The sequence below is a fragment of the Galleria mellonella genome, unplaced genomic scaffold (genome assembly GCF_026898425.1).
Source record: "Galleria mellonella isolate WM207_F2 unplaced genomic scaffold, CSIRO_AGI_GalMel_v1 utg300, whole genome shotgun sequence".
NCBI lineage: Eukaryota > Metazoa > Arthropoda > Insecta > Lepidoptera > Pyralidae > Galleria > Galleria mellonella.
In genome coordinates, this window is record NW_026442068.1 from 4,136,236 (window position 1) to 4,158,946 (window position 22,711).

The window sequence follows — 22,711 nt, forward strand, 5'->3', positions numbered from 1 at the left end:
CTATCAAAGAATTCAATAGGTACTTAATTGAAATTTTGGTGAGTTTAATAAATTTGGACTTTGTGATGACTGAAAAGATTTAACCAATTACAATTTAACTTTACAGTTACATTTAATTAAATTACCAAATTTTTAAATTTTGAGTAATAAATAATGTCACTTACTGAACCTGGTGAACCAAGAATTCAAGGTACCCGAACCATATCTATAACATCTTAAAAGTTTGCTATAGAAGTAACACAACCAGTACTTTTTTCTTAATAATATAGTAAAGAGGTATGAATAATATACATATATATAAAGGCAGCCGTGTAGTCTCGACATAGAATGGGCCACTCCTTTCTTTCCCATAAGTGTCATAACAAGCGAATAAGGAAACTTGGTCAAAGGATAGGTAGTAGCATCCCTTTTAAATATCACCAAAGCTTAACTGCGATTGACAGTCTACCTGATAGCTACTAACAAAACCGCCAATAGAGGGAGGCCTGTGTTCAGCAGTGGACAGTTAACGACTGATATGATTATAAAGTATAGATAGATATATTCCTACTTTCTCCTTAATTTTTCCTAATTACTTACAGAGATTATTGATGCAGCACGAGCACCGACTAAATGTCGTATACCGCAAAGATTGCTCCCAAGAAGTGTCAAGGCCACTTTAAATAGGCCCAAATCGATCAATAACTCCGAATTGGTGGTATATATTTTTAGAATTATTTTGTACTGTTATGAAACTTAGGGACACTGTATAAAGTCGTATCCAAGGGTAATTCTTATTTTTGCTTCTATGTAGCTAAGCCTGCATTCTGTGTTCTGGTTTGAAGGGTAAGATTAGTGCAATTAAATTACTTCAGAGTATATCCTAACGCAAGATATACTTGTCGCATCACAAGTATGGGCTAAAGCAGTGTTTCCCAACCTTTTTTTGTGCCATGCCCCACTTGAACATTTCTAAAATTTTTATGCTCCGTACATACATACATACATAACATACATAATTTTTCCCGACAAAGTTTACTTGACGACTCTGATTGATTCAAATCAATGAAGAGAAATCGAAGTTAAAATGCGGTTATGCTTTGACGTGGATTGCTCTTTGTGTACGACTGACAATTTCATTAAACCAGGACTGAATACTTCTACGAAGTTAAATATTTATTCGCTACTTTCAGCAACATAGACCCAAGTCAGCAGGTCGAAATAAAGAGGAGCAAAATGGAAATAAAGAAATGCACTATATACGGTCAGCCCGCCCAAAAAGAGACAAATTGTTGCCTGCTCCTAAGGCAAGCCGAACCTCATGACTTGTACTGTTTTAAATTAAAAATTAATTTTCTAAACAATATATATTTTGTTACTCAGAGGCCTTCAATAATACCTAAAAGGACTAATGCTATATTGTTGCCGAATAAAGCCCTAAGACCATTAATAGTGGTGCCAGTGACACAGGTAAAGCATTTTATCATCTAGTAATTTACAAATCAAATTTTTCAAAACTACAATAGATATTTACAGGAATCTATACTCAGAATATTCTTGTACGCAGTCTCATTATGCATAATTGTGAATTGCTGCGTATCCTTACTAGTTCTTACTTTAAATGTGCTTGTTTATGTGTTTGTTACCTTATAAAGCCTATTTAAAAAAAATATTCAAGCATCCCGTCCTCGCTATTTAATAGTGGTGGCAGGATGCCTGCTCTATTGGACACATTGGGCACAGGATCTAAATTTGGTATAGTATATAAACCTTATACAGCCTTATCGGCTTAACCAATCACTATAAAACTTTCATACACATATTATATAGAACGGAGACGGATATAGGCTCAAATACCAATCAATAATAAAAAAAAAAAAAAAAAAAAACTACTAATTGTTATTTTTTCTTTCAGAAACAGCCGGGTAGATGTTCGTATATGAACAAAAATATCTCAGAACTCCCTGATCAGGTATTTATAATTTTTTTTATACGACTTAGAATGGCAAACAAGCTGACGGCCCACCTGATGGAAAGTGGTAATCGTCGCCTATAGACATGAGCAGTACCATGGACAAAACAGTATGCGTTGCCATTCCTGAGGACTCAGGTGTTATTCCTCTGTACCCTGTCAATTCACACCATATCCCACCCTTCAAACCGAATCACAATCATGCAAACACAACTGCTTCACGATAGAAACACGAATGGGACAGAGGCATCCTTTACCACCACCTATCATTTTTTCTTATCGGAATAAAAACTATCCTCTCAAATGGGTGCAAACAGTAGATACACAGTTAAAAAAGATTTGAAATCGGTTGTGCGATTCCGGAAGTTAGTGTGAACGAACATGTGTGAACGCAGGGTGGAGAACAGTCTGCAAAGGTAAATTAGAAGTAGATAATGTTTGATTTTTATTGCGTAGTAGTAACTCAAATAGCATGTTTAATGTGTATTAGAAATTTTATTATGCATATAAACATATTTGAATGAAATATAAACAATGTTGTTAAAATTAGGAAAGAATACAGAAAAGAGAGGAACTAGAACTACAACAAAGCGAAATGTTCAATACATCACATGCATTTGGAGATTTAACGGAGAGAGGTATGTATAATTTGTTATAATATTTGTACGAATATTTTTTTTACATTGTTCAATAAAAATTCCTTTAATTTAAAATATAGTCCATCAGTGTACCAAACATAATTTAAATTTGTTTAGTCGTTAAAACGTGATTAATTAACAAATACTGAAATTGTTTTATGTAAAAACCACCTATATATTTTATTACACTGATGGGTATGATTAATAATAATGATTCGTTATTAGTATTATCATAAGGGAACCACTTTACGAATTGTAACATTAAACATGCTAATTTAAAAAAAAAAATATATTATTCTGTAGAATCGATTACTTCACGAAGCGACAATGTAAAGCAGCTCAAAATAAGTTGGCAGGAAAAAAATGTTCAATTTGAGAAAATGAAGAATGATCTTAAAGATCGACAGGTATGAAATAATATTTTACAATAATACGAGGGCTACACTGAAAATTTTTAGAACTGGCTACTTGAAAGCAATATAATAAAAAAGAAATTGATAAAATTTTGAAAATGGAACTCTTTACGAATAATACTGAGTATATAATTTATTCGTGAAAAAAAGCGCGGGAAACGTTTAAAAAAGCGGGAGTGTTTTTTGATCTTCTTTAAATTAATTTTATATTTAATTATATAAGGATTAGTCTTTTTTATATATTGTGTATTAGATTGTATATTTAATTGTATATTTTGTAGTAATAGTGTTTGTTGCTGTAAATATTGGTAAGTAAATTACCTATATTAACATTATGGATCCACCTATAGACCCTGGGTGGACAACCCCCCAGGTGTCTGCAAATATAACTATTCCATTCAATAATAGTTTTGATATATTGGGTGAATCTAGTATGGACACAGATGGTTCTAGCGTTGCAAGTTCTAAACGTAAGCGAGTACGTGGTGAACGTCGCATTTGCAAACATTGCAATAAAAAACGAAGGAGGCACACCAAGGGTCTTGAATCTAAAATTAAAGATAGTGATTGTCAATGTATTGAAGATGAGAATCAAACTCAAGTATCAATACCAGTTGTAAACAATACCGAGTCTGTTAAACCTGCTTCTCCACCCAGTACTTTAAGCAGAACTTTGTACAATGCCGAGGATATAGCACCTTATGTCGTTCATGTACAAAAAAATGAAACACATCCTAATGATAACACTACATTACATCCTATTGCATTTGGTCGCTTTTTACACACTAATAAGATAAATAATATAGTGAATGGTAGCCTCAAAAGAATAGGAAGAAACCGTTTATCGCTTTCTTTCTCAAATTTTGAAAATGCAAATGCATTTTTAAATAATAGTAACTTAGAGACACATAATTTTAAGGCATTTATACCTTCTTTCCATGTAACCCGTATGGGAATTGTGAGGGGTATTCCTAAAGATTGGACAGAAGAGGAAGTAATCCAAAATATATCAGTACCGATAGGTTGTGGGAAAATTCTAAAAACCAGAAGAATAAAGAAAAAGACAATTAATGAAGGACAACCAAGTTTTATTAATACTGAAACCATTGTTATCACTTTTGATGGACAAATATTGCCAAAAAGAGTATTTATGTTTTACACATCATTAACTGTAGATTTGTACATTTACCCTACTATCCAATGCTATAACTGCTGTAGGTTCGGACATGTCAAGATGCAGTGTCGTTCAAATCCTCGGTGAGAGCAAAATCATACAGGTGATAAATGTGAAGTAGATGAGGAAAATGTTTCTTGTATCTTGTGTAATGGTTCTCATTCAGCAATTAGTAAAAAATGTCCTGAATATGCACGTCAGAAAGCCATTAAAGAAACAATGGCCCATAGTTGTGTTTCTTATGCTGAAGCATCAAAATTTCATCCTCCAACTTCTAAACTATATTCAGATGTATTAACATCATCATCTCCTTCCAATAAATCTCATTTTCAATCTTCTTTCCTTAAAGAGAAATCATCATTACCACATATACAATCATCATATAAAAAAACAGTTACACTTAAACCACGCTCTCCTCAAAAAATACAACAAGGATATGATCGTTCTGCCCATGAAGCCATAGTTAAGGAATATAATATTCCTGCTCCCTCTAATGGTTGTGCATTATCATCAAATAATATTGACAATAATCAATCCATCATTGATATTATTCTCATGCTTATTAAAGTGTTATCGCAATCAAAAATGATACAAACAACTTTACCACCGTCCAACGATGCCATGTACAATGTATTTTCTCAATTATTAACTTCTCACAATGGATTACAAAGTCCAAATAATTCAGTGGAACTGTCGTAGCATAACAAATAAGAAATCAGACTTATTTTATTTGATTAATAAATATAATCCTTTTATAATAGCTCTACAAGAGACTTGGTTAAAGCCAGGATATCCTTTTAGGATTTCAGGCTTTACAAGTCTCCGTGATGATAGAGCTGACGGATATGGCGGTGTTGCCATATTGGTCAAAAACTCCCTTCTTTTTTCTTCTTTTTCGCTTCCTGTATATAGCGGCATTAATGCAGCTGCTATAATTATAAATGGTATCTGTTTTGTTACTTTATATATTCCTGATCCTACATGCCAAATATATTCACAACTAGAACAATTATTTTCAATTTTACCTAAACCTTTTCTCGTAATGGGCGATTTTAATGCTCAGCACCAATCGTGGGGCAGTTCTACTTCTAATTTTTATGGTGGAAAACTCCTGACGATAATTGACACTTACAACTTATGTATTATTAACTCAGATGTACCGACACGTAGAACTGCACCGAATGAAGGGTTTAGTGCTCCTGATATTTCAATATGTTCTTCTGATTTAGCTTCTTCACTGTCGTGGTATCCTCATTCCTCTACCTTCGGAAGCGATCACTTTCCCCTCATTCTTTCTTTTCCAATTTCCATTCCCTCAAGTCGAAAGAGTGGTCCTCGACTTAAATATAATTTATCAAATGTAGACTGGAATATTTACAAACAATATTTAGATAATAAAATATCGGAGTTACCTATTGTTTATCATGGAAATGAACATCAATGTTGTAATGACTTGATAATTAATATGAAGGAGGTTGCTGATTTATTATTTCCTGTTAAAAATAGTGCTTCAGGGAAAATTCCCTCCCCACCTTGGTGGGACAATGATTGTACGGAAGCAATTAAAAATCGTAAAGAGGCTGAAAAAAATTATAATAATTACATGACATCAGAAAATTTTGAAATTTACACCGCAGTTTCACGTTCTACTCGAAAACTACTGAAAAAAAAGAAATTGGAAGGTTGGAGAAGATTTTGTTCTTCTATCTGTCCAGAAGTTAATTCATCAGTCGTTTGGAATAATATTAAAAGATTCAGATCTGCCTTTAGTGATCATACATCACGTTCTGCACTCGATTTAACTTTAGCAAATAAATTTTTAGATCGCCTTGCTCCTAGTTATGTGCCGGAATGCCTTTACAATATTTCTCTATCCGTCTCTGACGAATTATCCGAACTTGAGTCTCCTTTTACTCTTGTAGAACTTAAAGGTGTTCTAGCTTGTATTAAAGACTCTGCACCGGGAGAAGACGGTATACCGTATTCCTTTTTTAAAAATGCTAGCGATGCGACATTAATTTACTTTTTAAATATAATTAATTCCATAATTATTTCGGGAAATATACCTACTTCATGGAAGTCTCAGATTATTATACCATTTCTAAAGCCTCATAAACCACCTTCTGAACCATCTTCATACCGTCCTGTTGCACTTTCCTCTGTCTTACTAAAGCTAGCTGAACATTTAGTGAAGAACCGTCTAGAATGGTTTTTAGAAAGCAATAACTTACTATCCCCGAACCAGTTTGGTTTTAGGAAAGGTAAGAGCACCTTAGATAATGTGAGCATTCTTATTTCAGATATTCATATAGCTTTCTCACAAAATTTGTCAATCCTCTCAGCCTTTTTAGATATAAATTCTGCCTATGATAATGTAATAATTTCTATTTTAAAAACTAAATTACAAGCTTTAAATGTACCGGTAATGCTTTCTAATTTCATTATTAATATTTTATCAGAAAGAACAATACATATGGATCTAGATGAAGATACCAAATTATCTAGAACAGTATGGAAAGGCCTTCCACAAGGATCTGTTCTCAGTCCAATTTTATTCAACATATACACATACGATCTAGAATCATTCCTTGATAAATCCGTAAAAATTTTACAATATGCTGATGATCTTTTATTATATTTTATTGCGAAGTCCATAGAATCTGCTTCTGCCAAATTATCTGATTCATTAGTTTTGTTAAAAACGTGGTTAGATGCAAATGGTCTTAATCTTTCTGTAACCAAGAGTAGTGTAGTTTTGTTTTCAAGAATGAGATCACCGCAACAAATTAAGGTGCTTTATGATAACTCATACATTCCTATAAAGACTGAAATTAAATTTTTAGGTATCGTGCTAGATAATAAATTAACAGGTCTGTCCCACTGTAATTATATTTCCACGAAATGTGAGCGTAACCTCAACATTCTTAGGTGCCTTGCTGGAGTTTGGTGGGGAGCACATCCCGTTTCACTAAAACTTGCTTATAATGGTCTTATAAGGAGTGTCATTGATTATGGAACTTTTTTGTTAGCTCCAGGAAGTTCATTTGCTTTTAAGAAATTGGATTTAATTCAATCAAAGGCCTTGAGGATTATCTCTGGAGCAATGAAATCAAGTCCAATCAATGCTTTACAACTCGAAGTCGGTGATCCACCTTTGGTTTTAAGAAGGCAATATCTATCTGATCGCTTCTTTTTTCGTTGTTTACAATTATCTGATCATCCGCTTATTCAAAAGTTATCTCAACTACATATCTTTATTTCGTCTTCATCTTATTGGAAACATAAAAAACCTCCATGTTTAATACAAAGTTATGAAAAATATAAATCCATAGAATCTCCCACTTTTACATCGTCCTGTTTTCCCATTTATAAATGCTCATATCAATCTTTAGTTTTATCTCCTAATATTAAATATGATTTTGGGTTATCAAAAAATGATTCAGAATTGAATGCCAAATTTATGTTTATAACTGACATTGAATGGAATGAATGGCACTACATCTTTACTGATGCATCAAAACCAGACAATAGCGGTTGTGTAGGTGTGGGTGTGTTTCATTCACAATTTAATATCGTTCAAAAAATTAAACTTCCACCGGAATCTTCAGTTTTTACCGGGGAATGCTATGGTATTTTAAAAGCTGTAGAATATATACTTTTAATGAAATTACATAAGGCAATAGTTTTCACTGACTCTATGAGCTCTTTGCAAGCTCTAGCCAAATATCCGTTTAAATCAAAACCAGTTTATCCCATTATTTGTGACATAAGACAAAGTCTTTATCTTTGCATGTTGAGAGGGTATTCCGTTTCTTTTGCCTGGTTACCAGGACACAGTGGTATTAGCGGCAATGACAAAGCTGACCTGATTGCAAGAGAGGCTGTAACTTGTGGTGATATGTATCCGTATCATAATTACTGTAGTGACCTAGCTTGTCTCCCAAAAATATATTTAAGGTATGCCTGGAAGGAATATTGGGAAAAAACAAGTACAATAAAAGGAAGATTTTATCGCCTTATACAACCCGATATTCCTTTCAAACCATGGTTTTGTAAATTAAAGCTTGGAAAGACCGCAACAACTATTATAACTCGTATGCGTCTAGGTCACGTATGCACACCTTCTCATTTATACAAGCTTGGTATTTATTGTACAAAGTTCGTCGTGTAATTGCGGTGCTGAAGTGGCGGACTTGAATCATATATTCTTCTCATGTTCTAAATTTGACCACACCTCCCTTTTTAATCATCTCCGATCCATCCGTGTTCCATTCCCAACTTCTATTCTTACTCTACTTTTTTCCAATGATCCTATTATCTATAAAATACTATCTTCATATATATATGATAACAATATTAAGATTTAGTTATATTACATGAATACATTTATAGTTGCATCAATTGCTTTTCCTATATATTTATAAGTATATTCTCATATGTACAAGTATATCCTTCATATCCTATAAATATCCTAGACCTAATCCTTATCCTTTCTAAATTCGTTTGTGTTAGGTATTTTTATTACTATTATCGTTTCCCCGTTTTGTTCTTGGCAAAATACCCTAATATCGGGGTGAACGCCACAAAAGAAGAAAAAAAAAAAAAATTTATTCGTTTGTCATTTGTTTTACGATTTGGCGGCAAATTGAAAATAATAATAATAATGAAAAACTATCAAAATATACAGACTTAGCAATAGAGATAAAGAAGCAATGGAAAACGCACACCATCCACATAATACCCATAGTACTATCGTCTACAGGAATCGTACCCAAAAATCTTCACAAGCATTTAGATGTGTTACAAATTCCTACCTATACAATAGATTTGCTACAGAAAGCGGTCATCCTCAATACCTGCCGCATAGTCAGAAAATTTCTTTCCTCATCATTGTCATCATCCTCATATATAATTTAAAGTCAACCATTGCTTGGCTAAGGCCCGCATGGTTGAACATTTACCCCCATAAAAAGGGAGATGTTAAATACAATATATATTTAAACAATAATAATAATAATAATTTTTATTTCAGACTTTTTGGTCCATTAAATATTTATTAGTAACAATATTCTTAAAAACTAATGTTAGTAAATTTACATACACAATACACACACATACACACATACAATATATTAAGCAGTATACAGATAATACAAAATAATCTGTGGAACGTTATCATGAACTTAACACGAGAAAATTTTCGTGCGATAATTTTTTATGACTTTCGATGTCATCTAAGTCAACAAGAAAGTTATGATAGACTACGATTGACCTTTCACGATGAAGGCCCGTCTCGTGCCACTGTTTACAACTGGTTTAATGAGTTTAAACGTGGTCGCACTAATCTCACCGATGATGTGCGTGAGGGACGGCCTACGGCGACGACTGAAGATAACATCAGTGTTGTGCGGCGTATAATAGAGACTGACAAAAGAGTGACCTATCAGCAGATCCGGGCAAGCTTAGGGATTGGTACAAGTCAAGTGCAAAAAATCCTCCATGAACATTTGGCGGTCAGGAAGCTTTATGCCCGGTGGATACCTCATAATTTGACCGAGGCTCAAAAACTCCGTCGTGTTGATTGGTGTTGTGAAATGCATGAAAGATTTAACGGAGGTAACTCAAATTCTGTGTTTGACATAGTTACAGGAGACGAAAGCTAAATTTACTGTTATGATCCCGGAACTAAAAAACAGTCAGCTCAGTGGGTGTTTCCTTCCGAGGAGTTGCCAACTAAAGTGAAGAGAGGTCGAAGCGTGGGAAAAAAGATGGTGGTCTCGTTCTTTGGAAGGACAGGTCGCGACAATTGTTTTAGAGGATCGAAAAACTTTACTGCAGAGTGGTACAGTAACAATTGTTTACCACGTGTTTTAGAAAAAGTGCATGAGAAACGACCTCGCACTAGGATCCTCTTTCTCCATGACAATGCTTCGTCGCACATCGTTAGGCAAACGATCGATTATTTGGCGACCTCAGACGTAAAACTAGTGTGTCATTCGCCTTATAATCCCGATCTCGCACCTGGCGATTTTTATTTATACCAAAAAATAAAAGAAAAACTTCGAGGAAAATGTTTTATGGACTCCGAGGAAGCTGTGGCTTCGTTTCAGAAGGTCGTCGAAGAGCTCCCTAAGGAAGAGTGGTCAAAGTCCTTTTCTCAGTGGTTTTATCGGATGCAACGATGTATTAACGTGAATGGACACTATTTTGAAAAGATAAAATAAAAGTAAAATCTTGCTAATTTAATCAGTTTTTGATCTTCTAAGGACTTTCAGTTTAACCCTCGTAGGAACAGTAGGTATTTATTGAAATGATATTTAATAGTGGCAAAACTGCATCAAGTATACATAACATAAGCCACTGTGACAGCTACATCTATATTCCAAAAGTCAACTAGACCTTATTTTATTATTAATTAAGTAAATTATCCATAGTTTCCATTCGAAATTTTATCATATGTCACAAATGTGGACCTAAATCTACTTGCCGGTCATTATCTGTCTGATTATGATAATTATTTTCATATGACTCTCCTGGGAAGCTATAATCGTATTTATTTCTGTTATAAAAAAAATAATACGTATATTGTAAGCCTTTTAGTTTGAAACGTAGACTTGTTCATTATAAAATCTAATATTAAAATTTGTAGTAGTAATTTTTTTATACTCCATAAAAATTATATTAAAATAAAATATTTTTTTCGACCATAAGTATAAGCTATTTTGTTATTATCTTTACAGAGGTTAATAATGGAACTTTACGCTACGATGCGGTCAACCCAACAGAAAATGTCTGCATTGGGTCAAAAAGCTATCTTACCGTCCGCCGACGACTTAAAGATCATGAATGTTGCCAAATTGACGCCAGAACAACTCCTACAATTATGTGCCACCACAAAGCAACACGGGGACAAGTCTCAGCATGATGGTAAAAAAGTTTTATGTATATCATCATCATAACTATTAATATCCCACCGTTGGGTATGGGCTCTTTCTATGAATTAAACAGTTCTGTAACAATATCTTATACTTTCTAAACGACTTAATATAAGGTCTTATTTCATATTTCTTTTCTTATTTTTATATATTATTATGTATTTCTTATCTTCTGTTTTAATATATTTAATAAAAAAACTTAATAACATAAAATTATTTTCTTTCAGATTCTCGTATATTTCCTAAAAGTTGTTTAACTATTGATATGAATAAATTACTTAATATGCCATCAAAATTAATAACAACATGTGAACAAACTTTAGCTAAAAGAAAAGAAATAATTGATTGGTTTGAATCATTGAAAACTCTAGAGAAGGCAAGTGTTATTTGATTATTTATAGATACGTATTTTTAGTTTTGACAAAATATGCAAACTATACATATGTCGCCCATATAGTTATACTATATGGGCGACACAGTATACTCTGTTTTGTCCATGGTACTGTTTATGTCTATAGGCGACGGTTACTACTTTCCATCAAGTGGATCGTCAGCTTGTTTGCCATTCTAACTAGCATAATAACATAAATTAATAAGTTAACGACTCCAAGCAAAGCCCAGCTCTTGTACTGCTGTTAATTGTTCCAATATTATAATAATATATAGTATTTTTCAGGGCATAAGTATGCATAAACTATCGAAAAAAATAAACGAGTTTTATGCTGAAAATGAAATGCTTGCTTGTTCTCTTGATACAGTCAAAGCAGATATTTACACGGAATTGAATGAAATCATCGATTTTTTAAGGTACATATTCTTATTATTACAATATACTTGATTGATTTGGTCAGTTGAGTCGCAACAAAATACCTAAATGTATGAAGTAGTTTAATTTCAATGCCATATTGTTGTTATTATCAGAAAAGGTATCAACGAAACAATAGCACTTCAACTGCGTACAGAAGAATTAACATATGAATTGTCTGAACTGAATTCCCAGAACGTTGATCTCCGGAAACAAATTTACAACGCAGACCATCTGAAGTCACAAACCAATAGGGGCAAGATAGAGGTATCACTATTAGTATTTTACAAAAAAAAAGTAAATTTTATCGATTCTTTTATAATAGAACGAACTACGAGTAGTTAAGAGTAATGTAATAAACTGCCGTGTGGTCCCGGCATAAAATGGGCTACCCCTTCCTTTCCCATAAGTGTCATAAAAGGCAACTAAGGGAACTTAATTGTTGAAGGATAGGGGCAGCGTCCCTCTTATAACATCACCAAAAGCCTAACTGCGGTTGCCAATCTACCTGCCAAACGTGGCAACTACTGGCAAATCTCCCCCTTATGGGGATGGCTTATGTTCAACAGTGGACAGTTAAGGGTTGATGTTGACGAATGTAATAAAAAAATGAAATTCGGTTACGTTTAATTTCTTTACACAGTACATCTTACAGTTCATTACATATTCTTAGAATCGAACAATAATTTCTGTCTGTACCATCATAATTTATATCATATTTCCTGATTTTTTTATCTTCTTTGCAATGAACTGATAAAAAGGTCCTGGAACGAGTTACGGGCGCTGACCCTAAAACGCAATTGTATTCTTTAATTCCAATTCATTTGCATACCTTTTGTCTTATTCTTAACCAGCATCTATTAATTATAAAACATATAAAATCATAAAATCAAGAGTTTTTACCTATATATTGAGGTTTTTTCTGATGAAAATTGACTAAGCAACCTAGAATGAAGGATTTGTTATTTAAATCAACGAGAAAATGGCTCATGTACTTACTATTACAACATAATTTTAAACTCAAGTGGAACAAACTGGAGTAGATACCATGTTTTATCAGCATCAGTTACTCGAATTATGAGACACTTACCTAATTGGGCAGCAATGTTTATGATATTACTAATAGCTTTACTATTAGTTCATGTCTTTATTCGCATTACAAGGATTGATCAGGCTAAAAACATTTGTACATTAAATTTGTGCTAAAAAAAAACAAATAAAAAACTTACTTTTATATTACGATGCGTATTAAATATAAACACTACTATTAAATAAATACATAGTCTTTTGCAACCTAATGAAGACTTTTACATTATAACTTTAGCAACTTGAAAAAGACCTCAAAGAAGAAAAATGCAAGAAAATTATGATTAGAGATCGATTAACGCGCGCAGAAAGGCAAATTAAGATAGGAACCGAACGTGCGTCACAATTAGAGGCTGCATTGGAACAGGCTCGCACCCAAACATGGACACTAGAACGCTCTGTCCAACAGTTACAAGATCAAGTAATTTTCTAATCATTATGTATCTACTAGTTATTGCTAGAAATTTTATATTTGATGTTGCTATGATAACTACCTATTACACACACATCTAGCTAGTTGTGAGTTCAGTTATATATATTTTATCTTTTAGTCATTAAAAAGAAATGTAATTTTGAATACCATTATTGCAAATTATTGATACAAATAAGTACAATAATGTAAGATCGGTTTCATAAGGATGTAGTAACTAAACACAATATTACTTACATGACTACTTGCTCTAACCTAGTATATTTTAAAATCACAGAATCAAAAATTACAAATAGATTTCGACAAGGAACTCAATAAATTAACACAATCAATTAGAGAGAATACAGCCCATTTAGAGGAAATAGCTGATGCACGAGAAAAATTGCAAACAGAGTAAGTATTAGATCTTAATAGTTATTTTTATTCTATGTGATTCATCTAACAAATTAAAGTATAATTTTAAACCTTTAAATGACAAATAGGAAAGAGGATTTGGAGAAACGGCTCAAAGAAGAGTCTGAACATTACAATGAATCACTGAAAAGTATGAAACATGAAATAAATATGAATGGAGTTAAAGTTATCGAAACTGATAAGAAATATAAAGAAGAAATAGAAGAAAGAAAAAAATTACAAGAGAAACTTGAAACCTTACATGCACAGCTACTCGAGTCTGAATTACGAAATAATGAGTTAAATAATGAACTAAAAGATAAAGAAATTAAATTGGGTTAGTTTTGTTTAACACAGTAACAAATATTTTGTATTGTAGGAACTTTTGTATTGTTTATTGATTCATTTTTATAACTTTTGTTGTTAAAAAAAAAACATTATAATATAATGCGTGTTTCGTAAACACGCTTTATATTTTATTGTAAATACTACCGGTTTAACTTATGTGTTGTTTTTTTGTATTGTTTTATGTATTGTTTTTTTTTTTATTTTTGTCTATTTACTCATTCTTTTTATATAATTTGCTTTTTTAAGACATATACATGAATTATCAAACAGAATTGGAGAAGACTAAATGTGAACTAAGTGATGTTAATATTCAAGTAGAAAAGTATAAAAATCAGCTAACACAACAAAATGAAGCAATTAAAGAAGTAGAGGTAACATGATTTGGCAAAATTACTTTACATCTTATGCAAATAAAAGTCTTAAATTTAACTAAGTTTTTTTTATAATAGCATAATTTTGAAGAAAACTTGAAGCGTCATTTAAGTATTAAAGATGATTATATATCTGAACTGGACAAAAAACAATCTCTGTTAGAACAACAATTACAAGAAAGGTTGAGTGCATACAAAATTATATTTTTTTTATATTATTATTTTGGAATTACATTTTAATATGAATTAAAATTTTGTAGCGAGATGAAAATGTATTCATATGAAGAGCAACTTATGTTGCTAAAAGGACACATAGCACAGCTCAAAGCAGACTTCGGCGAATTCGAAAATCTTACTGAACTCAATGAAATGGTAAAATATTTGGATAACCTTTTTAAGTTTTTTCAGTAAAACTTTATCGTACTGAAATATTTTTTATACTTTAAAGAGTTACAAACTGATTCACCAGATAGAAAGGTTTCACTGCTGGAGAAAAATCATAGATATAGTGTCTTATACTAAAACAAACTAAAACATTATTCCACATATATACAACATCTGAAGGTGTTTTTTTTTTTTTTTCAATTGAATGGTTAATCCACCTACGCTAACGGTATACATTGGTGGGGCACCAGTGAGGGGTGATAGGTGAGAACAAAAAGGCCAGTTAGCTCATCGTGATGAATACACCAGGAATTTAGCACGATGGTTTCCAGGACGGACCACGTGGAGGTCGACTTTATAGGACATATTGCTAGCAATGGAACTGATAGTCCACATTACTAACAATCCCTTCCCCTCCCTCTGAAAAGTGTTATATCTTGTTATATTTTGACACTTGTGTCAAAAATTACACTGACTACCACAGTTTACAAACCGAAACAAGAATACATTGCCGCTATGCAGTAGCAGACAAGATGATAGTATCTACCTAGATGTTTTTCTAATAAGTTGTGTTATTTTATCGATAGCAGTTATTAACAAACTATCAAAACATTGGTGTTAAAGTGATGTGTCAGCTCTACATCATTATAATTTTAACACATAAGACTATACCCTCTACTCTATCACAATTTAATGTCATATTATGTACTTACAAAAGATAAATCAACAACGAAATAAGCTACTAGAAGTTACTCGTCAAAACGGAGAATTGGTGGAAGCGTTGCAGAACAAAGATACAGAATTAGAACGTCAGTTAGAAAATCTTACAGAACATGAGCAGCTTCTATACGATAGAGACAATGTTATAAAAATGTTATCCAAGAAAGATGATGAACAGACAAATATTATTAAATTGCTACGTAATAATTTGGAAATGAGAGTTCAAGCAGATACCGATGTAAGTTATTTTTAGATTAATACGTATATATACATAGAAAAATAAGTTAAATGGGAGTTGAACTCGCATGCTGAGGTACTTAAAATAATCCGTAAATAGGCGTCAGTTTTTTTTTAGATAAATAAAAATAAGATAGTTTGTTTTTGGAGTATTTTTCTTCTATTTTTCCTGCTTATACTTTTATAAATTAAAATTGCTTGAAAGTAAAAATATAAAAAAGCTTTTGTAGAATATGCAAGTTTTAAATAAAACCTCGCTAGTCGGCCCATTCTGTTTTATGTATGGGTTAACAATATTTAAAATAATTACAAATTATAAATCGACAATATTACGGAGGCAAAGTCGCACCATAAGAAATACTTAAAAATGAGAAAATACTAAGATAGTAGTATTTCTAGTATATATAAGATATAAGAAAGGTAATATAATATTTGTCGTTTATATACTTTAGAATCAGAATACGTTACCCTTTTGTTTTTTTTTACCCCTGAAAACTAAATTCCGAGTGCAATCCACATAACTTTTTATAAATAAAACTAAATTAAAATTTTTTTACTTATTAATTTCTAGCTCAACCAGCAAATTCTTGAAAAAAAGTCTCAAATAGAATCGCTTGTTAATAATTTAGAAGAAAATAAACATGAAATATCTCAATTAGAAACTATAATTTTAACTTTGAAAGATCAAAGACTAAATGATCAAGACAAAATAACGACACTTGAAAACAAAATTCGACAATATGAATCAATGCATCTGGAAACTAAACACGGCACAGAAATTCCGACTAATAATCTGGACGACTTAATTAAAATTCTTGAAAACGAATTAGGAATGCCTTTAGAATCTGAATTTAATGATGAAAAGCAAGAGTATCCAACAAATAGGAAATTTGGTGAAGATCATAAGCACGATAAACTTATCAATTTTGACTATTTGTATCATTCAAAATCAGAATCTGTACCAACAAAAATTGTAATGAGTAATTTTATTAAAAAAACTTATATACCAGCAAAAGATGAAGTATTCAAGAGCGATAATCTTGATCGCAAGAAAGCTATTGCAAATATAGATATGCAAAAGTGGGTTTCAGCACCTGATCCCAAAATCAACACGTTCGACACGATTCCTATTAATAAATCAAATTTCCCACGTTTAAGAGAGGTAACGCCAAGACATTATACCGATATTAATAATTCATCAAATTTGCGCTGTTTAGATTTTAATCATCTTCGAGAGGGCAAAAAATGTAAAATGTTTAAGTTGGCTGGTCATAGACTGTAAGTGTTCATGTCGCTTGTGCTATTTATTTGTATTTGTAAAAATTTACTTAATATTCTTGTTGGAAATTAAAGATATATATAACTTTAACTGTTTTTATTGACAATCATTTGTAATAATACTTTTTGTTGCTGTCACTTTCGTCTATTTATTCCAAAGAATGTCCTGAATCTGAAAAGATAAATAAAGAGATTAAGAAACTACTGTGATCCAATCAAAGTTTATTCTTAAAAAATTACTATATATAAGGATGACCGCTTTTTGGCACCCAGTTTTTCACGCCATGTGACTGAAAATTCCCATATAACAATTATCAAAAATATTGTGACGTCAATCAAAGTTTTGTTCATAGAAAGTTACTATAAATAAGGATGACCGTACAATGGCGTCCAGTTTTTCACTCCAAATGACTTAAAATTTCCCGTATAACATAAAATAATCATCAAAAATATTGTAACGTCATTACATACTACTACTAAATAGTAATTATTCGACACTTCCATTAATATATTTTATTTTGCTCAAAATCTTAGCAGTTTTATATGGGAATTACAGTGGCATATAATACCTATACGTGGTTGATGATTGTTGTTTGTGGTCATCCTATAAGATATATATAAATACCAAACTTGGATTCTTGCTCATAACCCAGTGCTCCATAGATGCTGAATGGCGCGCTCGTAGCATTTCTCGCTCAAGTATAGCTCGGCGCCATTCAAGTTGTGTACGCACACGTCCCTCACGCTCCAACTGTAAACTCTGCTCCAGCACCGCGCTCTCAAGTCTTAGTACTCGTGCTCTTTCAGCCCTTAACGCTGTCCATGTATCCGCCGAGGTGGCACACACAGACGACAATGAACGCGACACCTAAACCGATAAAAATACAATCAAAATAATACCAGATATTAATAAAATCTAAGATGATTTTAGAAGACTATAATTCTAAAATTTCTAAAAATGTCAGTAATTTGTAAAATAATTATTTATTTGGCTTTTCCAGAATATCGCACTGTATTTCTTAATATTATATTAGTTAGCGGAGGTAATTGAAAAAAAAAAATTAAATAGATTGTAATATATTATGCTGTTCACATTTGGTCATTTTTTATTTGACTTAATTTTGTATCAGTTTGAATTACAAAAACCGTGATTAACGCAAATGAATTCCTCACTACATTTTAATACATTTTAGATCAAAAATTGCAACACATTACGAATATTATAGGCGTTTCATATGCGTCGCGCGTAGATTCTGTGACATCTATAGAATGTGATTAGCATTTTTCTTCAGCTAGGCCATCCGCTTATCTGGCATGACTTGGAGTCATATTAAAAAATATATATTTTTTACTTTATATGAAATAATAATCGGTACCATAATATTTTTATTACACATTATTTACCTCTGCATGAGCAAACTGATCCAATGATGACGGTTCGTTATTCCCACCAAGAGCGGCTACGAGATCTCTACGTGCCCGTACCATTCGGGCGAATAGGTCAGCGGCTCGCTCGTGTCGTTCAAGCATTAGAGCTCTTGATGCGGCTGCCGTTACCAAAGCTGTTTTTTCACGTGAAAGTGTTTCCACTTGTATATGCAATGCCAATAACTGAAAGAAATTATGTCATCATCATCATTTTAGCCATTATCACTACTAGATATAGACCTCTCCCCTGTAAACTACGAAGCCATTCTAATCTTTCTACATTTAACGAATACATTTGAAATCTTTGCTCTATTTAATGGAGAACTACCACAACCTCGTTTTTCTCTTTTTCTTTCCGACATAAAAATAACTATATTGTAACTATATTTGTTTTTTCTTTCGTGTATATGTTGTTTTGTTCTATACAATATAGGACTTAGGGCGGATTCAACCAAACGAGAATAAATTTTATTCTTAAAGTGCTAGTTATTCAAGAATAAATTAATTGTATGTTTTACCATTTACAATTCTAAGAGTAACGATCTTATTTCTTCTTATTTGCGTGGTATAACAGAGATATTACAAGAATAGTAAAATAAAATGGCGTCCCAGGACCATATGATCTAAGATTCGTAAGCTGTCAAATGCGTGTGGTGATTTCTATACGTAGGTACAATTAAATACTGGTAATCTCGGTTTGGTTTTGATTTTCGTATAAAATAAATAAAATATTATATATAAAATATTATAGTGGGCCTCCACTAAACTTAACAATAACTCTCTCTCCGATTGTAGCTAATTTGAACTACGTTTTCGTTTATCTTCAGCCATTTTCTTGCAAAATATTTAGAAAAAGCATATTCTACAGAACAATGACTAACAAAATGCAACAAATGTATATATACCACGTTGTTGTCAGTTGACATTGACAAAATGACAGCAATTTTTTTTCATTCACTACAATACAACAAAAGTAAGTTGATATAAGTTTTTATGTCGTCTCCTTGTAAAACAAAGTTAATTTGTCGGGTATCATTTTCGATCACGAAAAGAGTTTAAGATCATGGAATAGACTATCGGCGGTATAATTATTCGTGTATAAATTAGTTTGGTCGAATCCACCTGTAGTGATGTAAATATACCTGCGTTTGCAGTTCTTGAAAAGGAATTTCTTTAGCATAACAGTCGTAATTTCGTAATCTCTTCACTTCCAGTCTTAATGATGCTAATTGATTCTCATATTGAGTCATACTTTGCTCCCTGTTGATAAAAAATATTTTAGTGAATATACTTATTTAACTTCGTAACTTTTCAATTCGGAGTCAACTCTGAACTTAATCTTTGAAAAGTAATTATACCTGTTCACTATGATAATATAAAATAATATATAGTATAAATAGTAAAATACAATGTACAAATTTTAACACAAAGAGCGTTGCAGAACGAGAACTCGGTATATATTCCTGCTCGGAACGAGCAGGAATATATATAGAGTGCTAAAATGGGACAGAGTATTATGTTATGTAAGCAAGTCGTCTATTTATTAGGCATTTTGAAAAAGAATATACATACTAGCAACCCGCTTCGGTTTTGCAGGATTTTTTAAAATACAATACAATAAATAAAATACATGCATGTTCAGCGAGTGCTGATAATGTAAACTTTCTGGTGGAGGGATTTTTTAAATTGTTTACGCATTTTTTAGTTTATTTATTGTAAACAAAAAATCAAATATTGTCACTATATAATATTAATTTAAATAAAAGAAAGTTTTATATTATAAAAAAACTACATACATTTGTTTTTCATTTTCTTTTTGTTCTTCAATAACTTGCTTTAGTTTTATTATTTTTTGCTCTCTATCTAATAACTCTGTTGCCATTTTATCTTGTATATTATCTGCTCCTTCGCGTTGCTATAAATAAAATATTGAGGTAGTAATTAAACAGATATCAAGAACCATAATTATTGCAATCTATCTATATGGTATATAGTATAAAGATTAATATGTAAGAATCTACTCAGAAATATCGGACTATTTTTGCTATTTTTTTTTTCAAATATTCATTGAAGTCTGAGAAAGGTGAAGAAGATGAAAAACTTAAAAATCTAATTTTTCTTTATCTCACAAACTGTTTCTAGCTACTAATTCAAACATTTCAATCGATATTGATGTCAAACACATCAATCAAAAACAAACTTAAGAGAATAACGTTTATCTACAACTAATTACTTTTTAAACTACTTACTGCAATCTGAGATAATGAATTTAGAAATGTATCTTTATCTGCTCGGCTTTGCCGTAATTCTTCCTCGGCACGAGATAGCGCTACCCTAGTAGCTTGTAACTCTTTCCAGATTTCAGTTTCTCTGTCTGATGGTTCATTTTCTACAAATATATATATACATATACATATATATATACATATATATATATATATATATATATATATAACATAATTTATATATTGTAATGTATACAAGCGTAGATAGTGATATTTAGTGTACTTACGGATATATTTCAGTAATAAGTATTATCTTACTTCTTATCTTACTAATATAATAAAATTATAAATAGACGATATCTGTACATGGGAGATATTTAAGGAAAATTAATATGAATAAAAGCTAAAACAATAATATTAAAAAAAAATTATCTGTTTGTTTCGGCGTTATGCAAAACTACTGCACAAAATTGAACAGTTTACAATTTTCTGTTCCTGTAAGTCTAACTAAAAACCCAGTGTACGTTTCATCTTAATTCGACATCTAAAAATTGTATAATTTTTTGGTTATCCTATTTTTGAAATTCATGCGCATCCTGTATGCGCATGAATTGTTGCATGAAATGATTTTTCTAATAAAAATTATAATATATAATTATTTAAACATTATAATTAGCAACCTTTTGAAGGCAAGTATTCAAGACAACGCCTGCGTTCCATGTCAACTAGTTTAACTGAACGTTCACGTAATGATTGTATTTGTTCCTCTAATTCCTTGACTCGTTCGCTCAATTCTACGACTCGAGCTTCTGCTGCAGCTCTGTTTTTTTCCTACAACCAATTTCAGCGTTCTAAATTTACAACAAATATTTGTTTGAAAGGCTGGATATAATAATATCTTAAATTAATTTAAATAATATTTGAGACAATAGCATGGCACCTGTTCTGCTACCTTCGCCTGAAGTGAGTCACCACGGGCACGTTGCTCAGCTTCTCGTATTTCGGCTGCACGTTCAGCCATCTCTGCTTGTTCACGTAACTCTTTCACTCTGGTGACATCAAAAAAATAAAATCGATTTCATCATCATGGTCATCAATTCAGTAAACATTGACTACGCTATAACAGACAACCGCAGCAGCATAGTAATAATGTTGTGTTATCTATATCACACTCGAAGTCGTTACTTCATCTCAAATCTAATTAAAATTTTTACAAATTAGAACAACACCACAAAAGCAACCACGTATCTATATGGTTATTTGTCATCAAAATGCAATTATTTGAAAGGTGAAAAAAAATAAAATCAAAAATTTTCATTTCCATGGATTCTATGAGAAAATTTTAACATGGTATAAGTGGGGGAAAGGGATTGTTAGTAATGGAGACTGAGAATCCCATTGCTAGCAATATACCCAACCAGGTCGACCTCCTCGCGGTTCTCCCTGGAAACTATCATGGTTAATTACTGATGAATTTATCATGATGGGCTAACTGACCTATTTTCATTGTCATCTGTCACCCTTCACTGGTGCTCCGCCAGCGTATCCCGTTAGCGCAGGCAGGGTTACCATACCATTTTCACCCATAAAAAAAAAACATGGTATAAGTTGACAACCCCTGAATAAGTCTCAAAAAAGTTTTTTTTCTATCGAGAAATTAAGATTAATTGTCGAATACCTTGTGACTTGTAATAGATTAAAAATAATTCATTAAGATTTTTCTACCTAAGTTCAAGAGCATCACGTTGGCGAGATAGTGCTTCAATTGTCATTTCCCCAGTTTTTGACACTTCAATTAATTTCTTTGATCTTGCGTCATAACTCGTCTCTCGATGACGATACTGCAAAAGAAAGTTGGCTTTAGTGAATGTCAACATTCAAAAACAAGACATGAC

General features: G+C 32.0%; 2 protein-coding genes and 1 long non-coding RNA gene across 3 annotated transcripts in view; 1 reads left to right on the forward strand and 2 right to left on the reverse strand.

Annotated features, from left to right (window-relative positions):
- LOC113510488 (myosin heavy chain, striated muscle-like) lies at positions 1-17,254 on the forward strand. Its single transcript, XM_052895577.1, is given in 19 exon segments — positions 1-190; positions 582-697; positions 1,173-1,293; positions 1,295-1,449; positions 1,895-1,951; positions 2,502-2,589; positions 2,893-2,996; positions 10,917-11,103; positions 11,339-11,487; positions 11,788-11,918; positions 12,033-12,183; positions 13,241-13,423; positions 13,710-13,825; positions 13,915-14,162; positions 14,420-14,544; positions 14,623-14,726; positions 14,805-14,916; positions 15,647-15,886; positions 16,457-17,254. Coding segments are annotated over 19 exon segments (3,135 nt in total). The 5' UTR covers positions 1-153; the 3' UTR covers positions 17,168-17,254.
- LOC128200854 (uncharacterized) lies at positions 4,395-5,302 on the reverse strand. The gene is made up of 2 exons (XR_008252918.1): positions 4,773-5,302; positions 4,395-4,518 (listed from the first exon to the last, which is right to left on the reverse strand). It is a non-coding gene; the product is annotated as an uncharacterized LOC128200854 (long non-coding RNA).
- LOC113523492 (rho-associated protein kinase 2-like) overlaps positions 17,255-22,711 on the reverse strand; it is an 11,935-nt gene continuing 6,478 nt past the window's right edge. The window contains exons 11-19 of the mRNA XM_052895578.1: positions 22,542-22,657; positions 21,757-21,865; positions 21,497-21,647; positions 20,841-20,980; positions 20,388-20,506; positions 19,734-19,851; positions 18,568-18,774; positions 17,789-18,031; positions 17,255-17,335 (exon numbers count right to left, since the gene is read on the reverse strand). Of these exons, the coding sequence (XP_052751538.1) occupies positions 17,309-17,335; positions 17,789-18,031; positions 18,568-18,774; positions 19,734-19,851; positions 20,388-20,506; positions 20,841-20,980; positions 21,497-21,647; positions 21,757-21,865; positions 22,542-22,657 (1,230 nt within the window). The 3' untranslated portion in view covers positions 17,255-17,308. The remainder of the gene's footprint in view (positions 17,336-17,788; positions 18,032-18,567; positions 18,775-19,733; positions 19,852-20,387; positions 20,507-20,840; positions 20,981-21,496; positions 21,648-21,756; positions 21,866-22,541; positions 22,658-22,711) is intronic.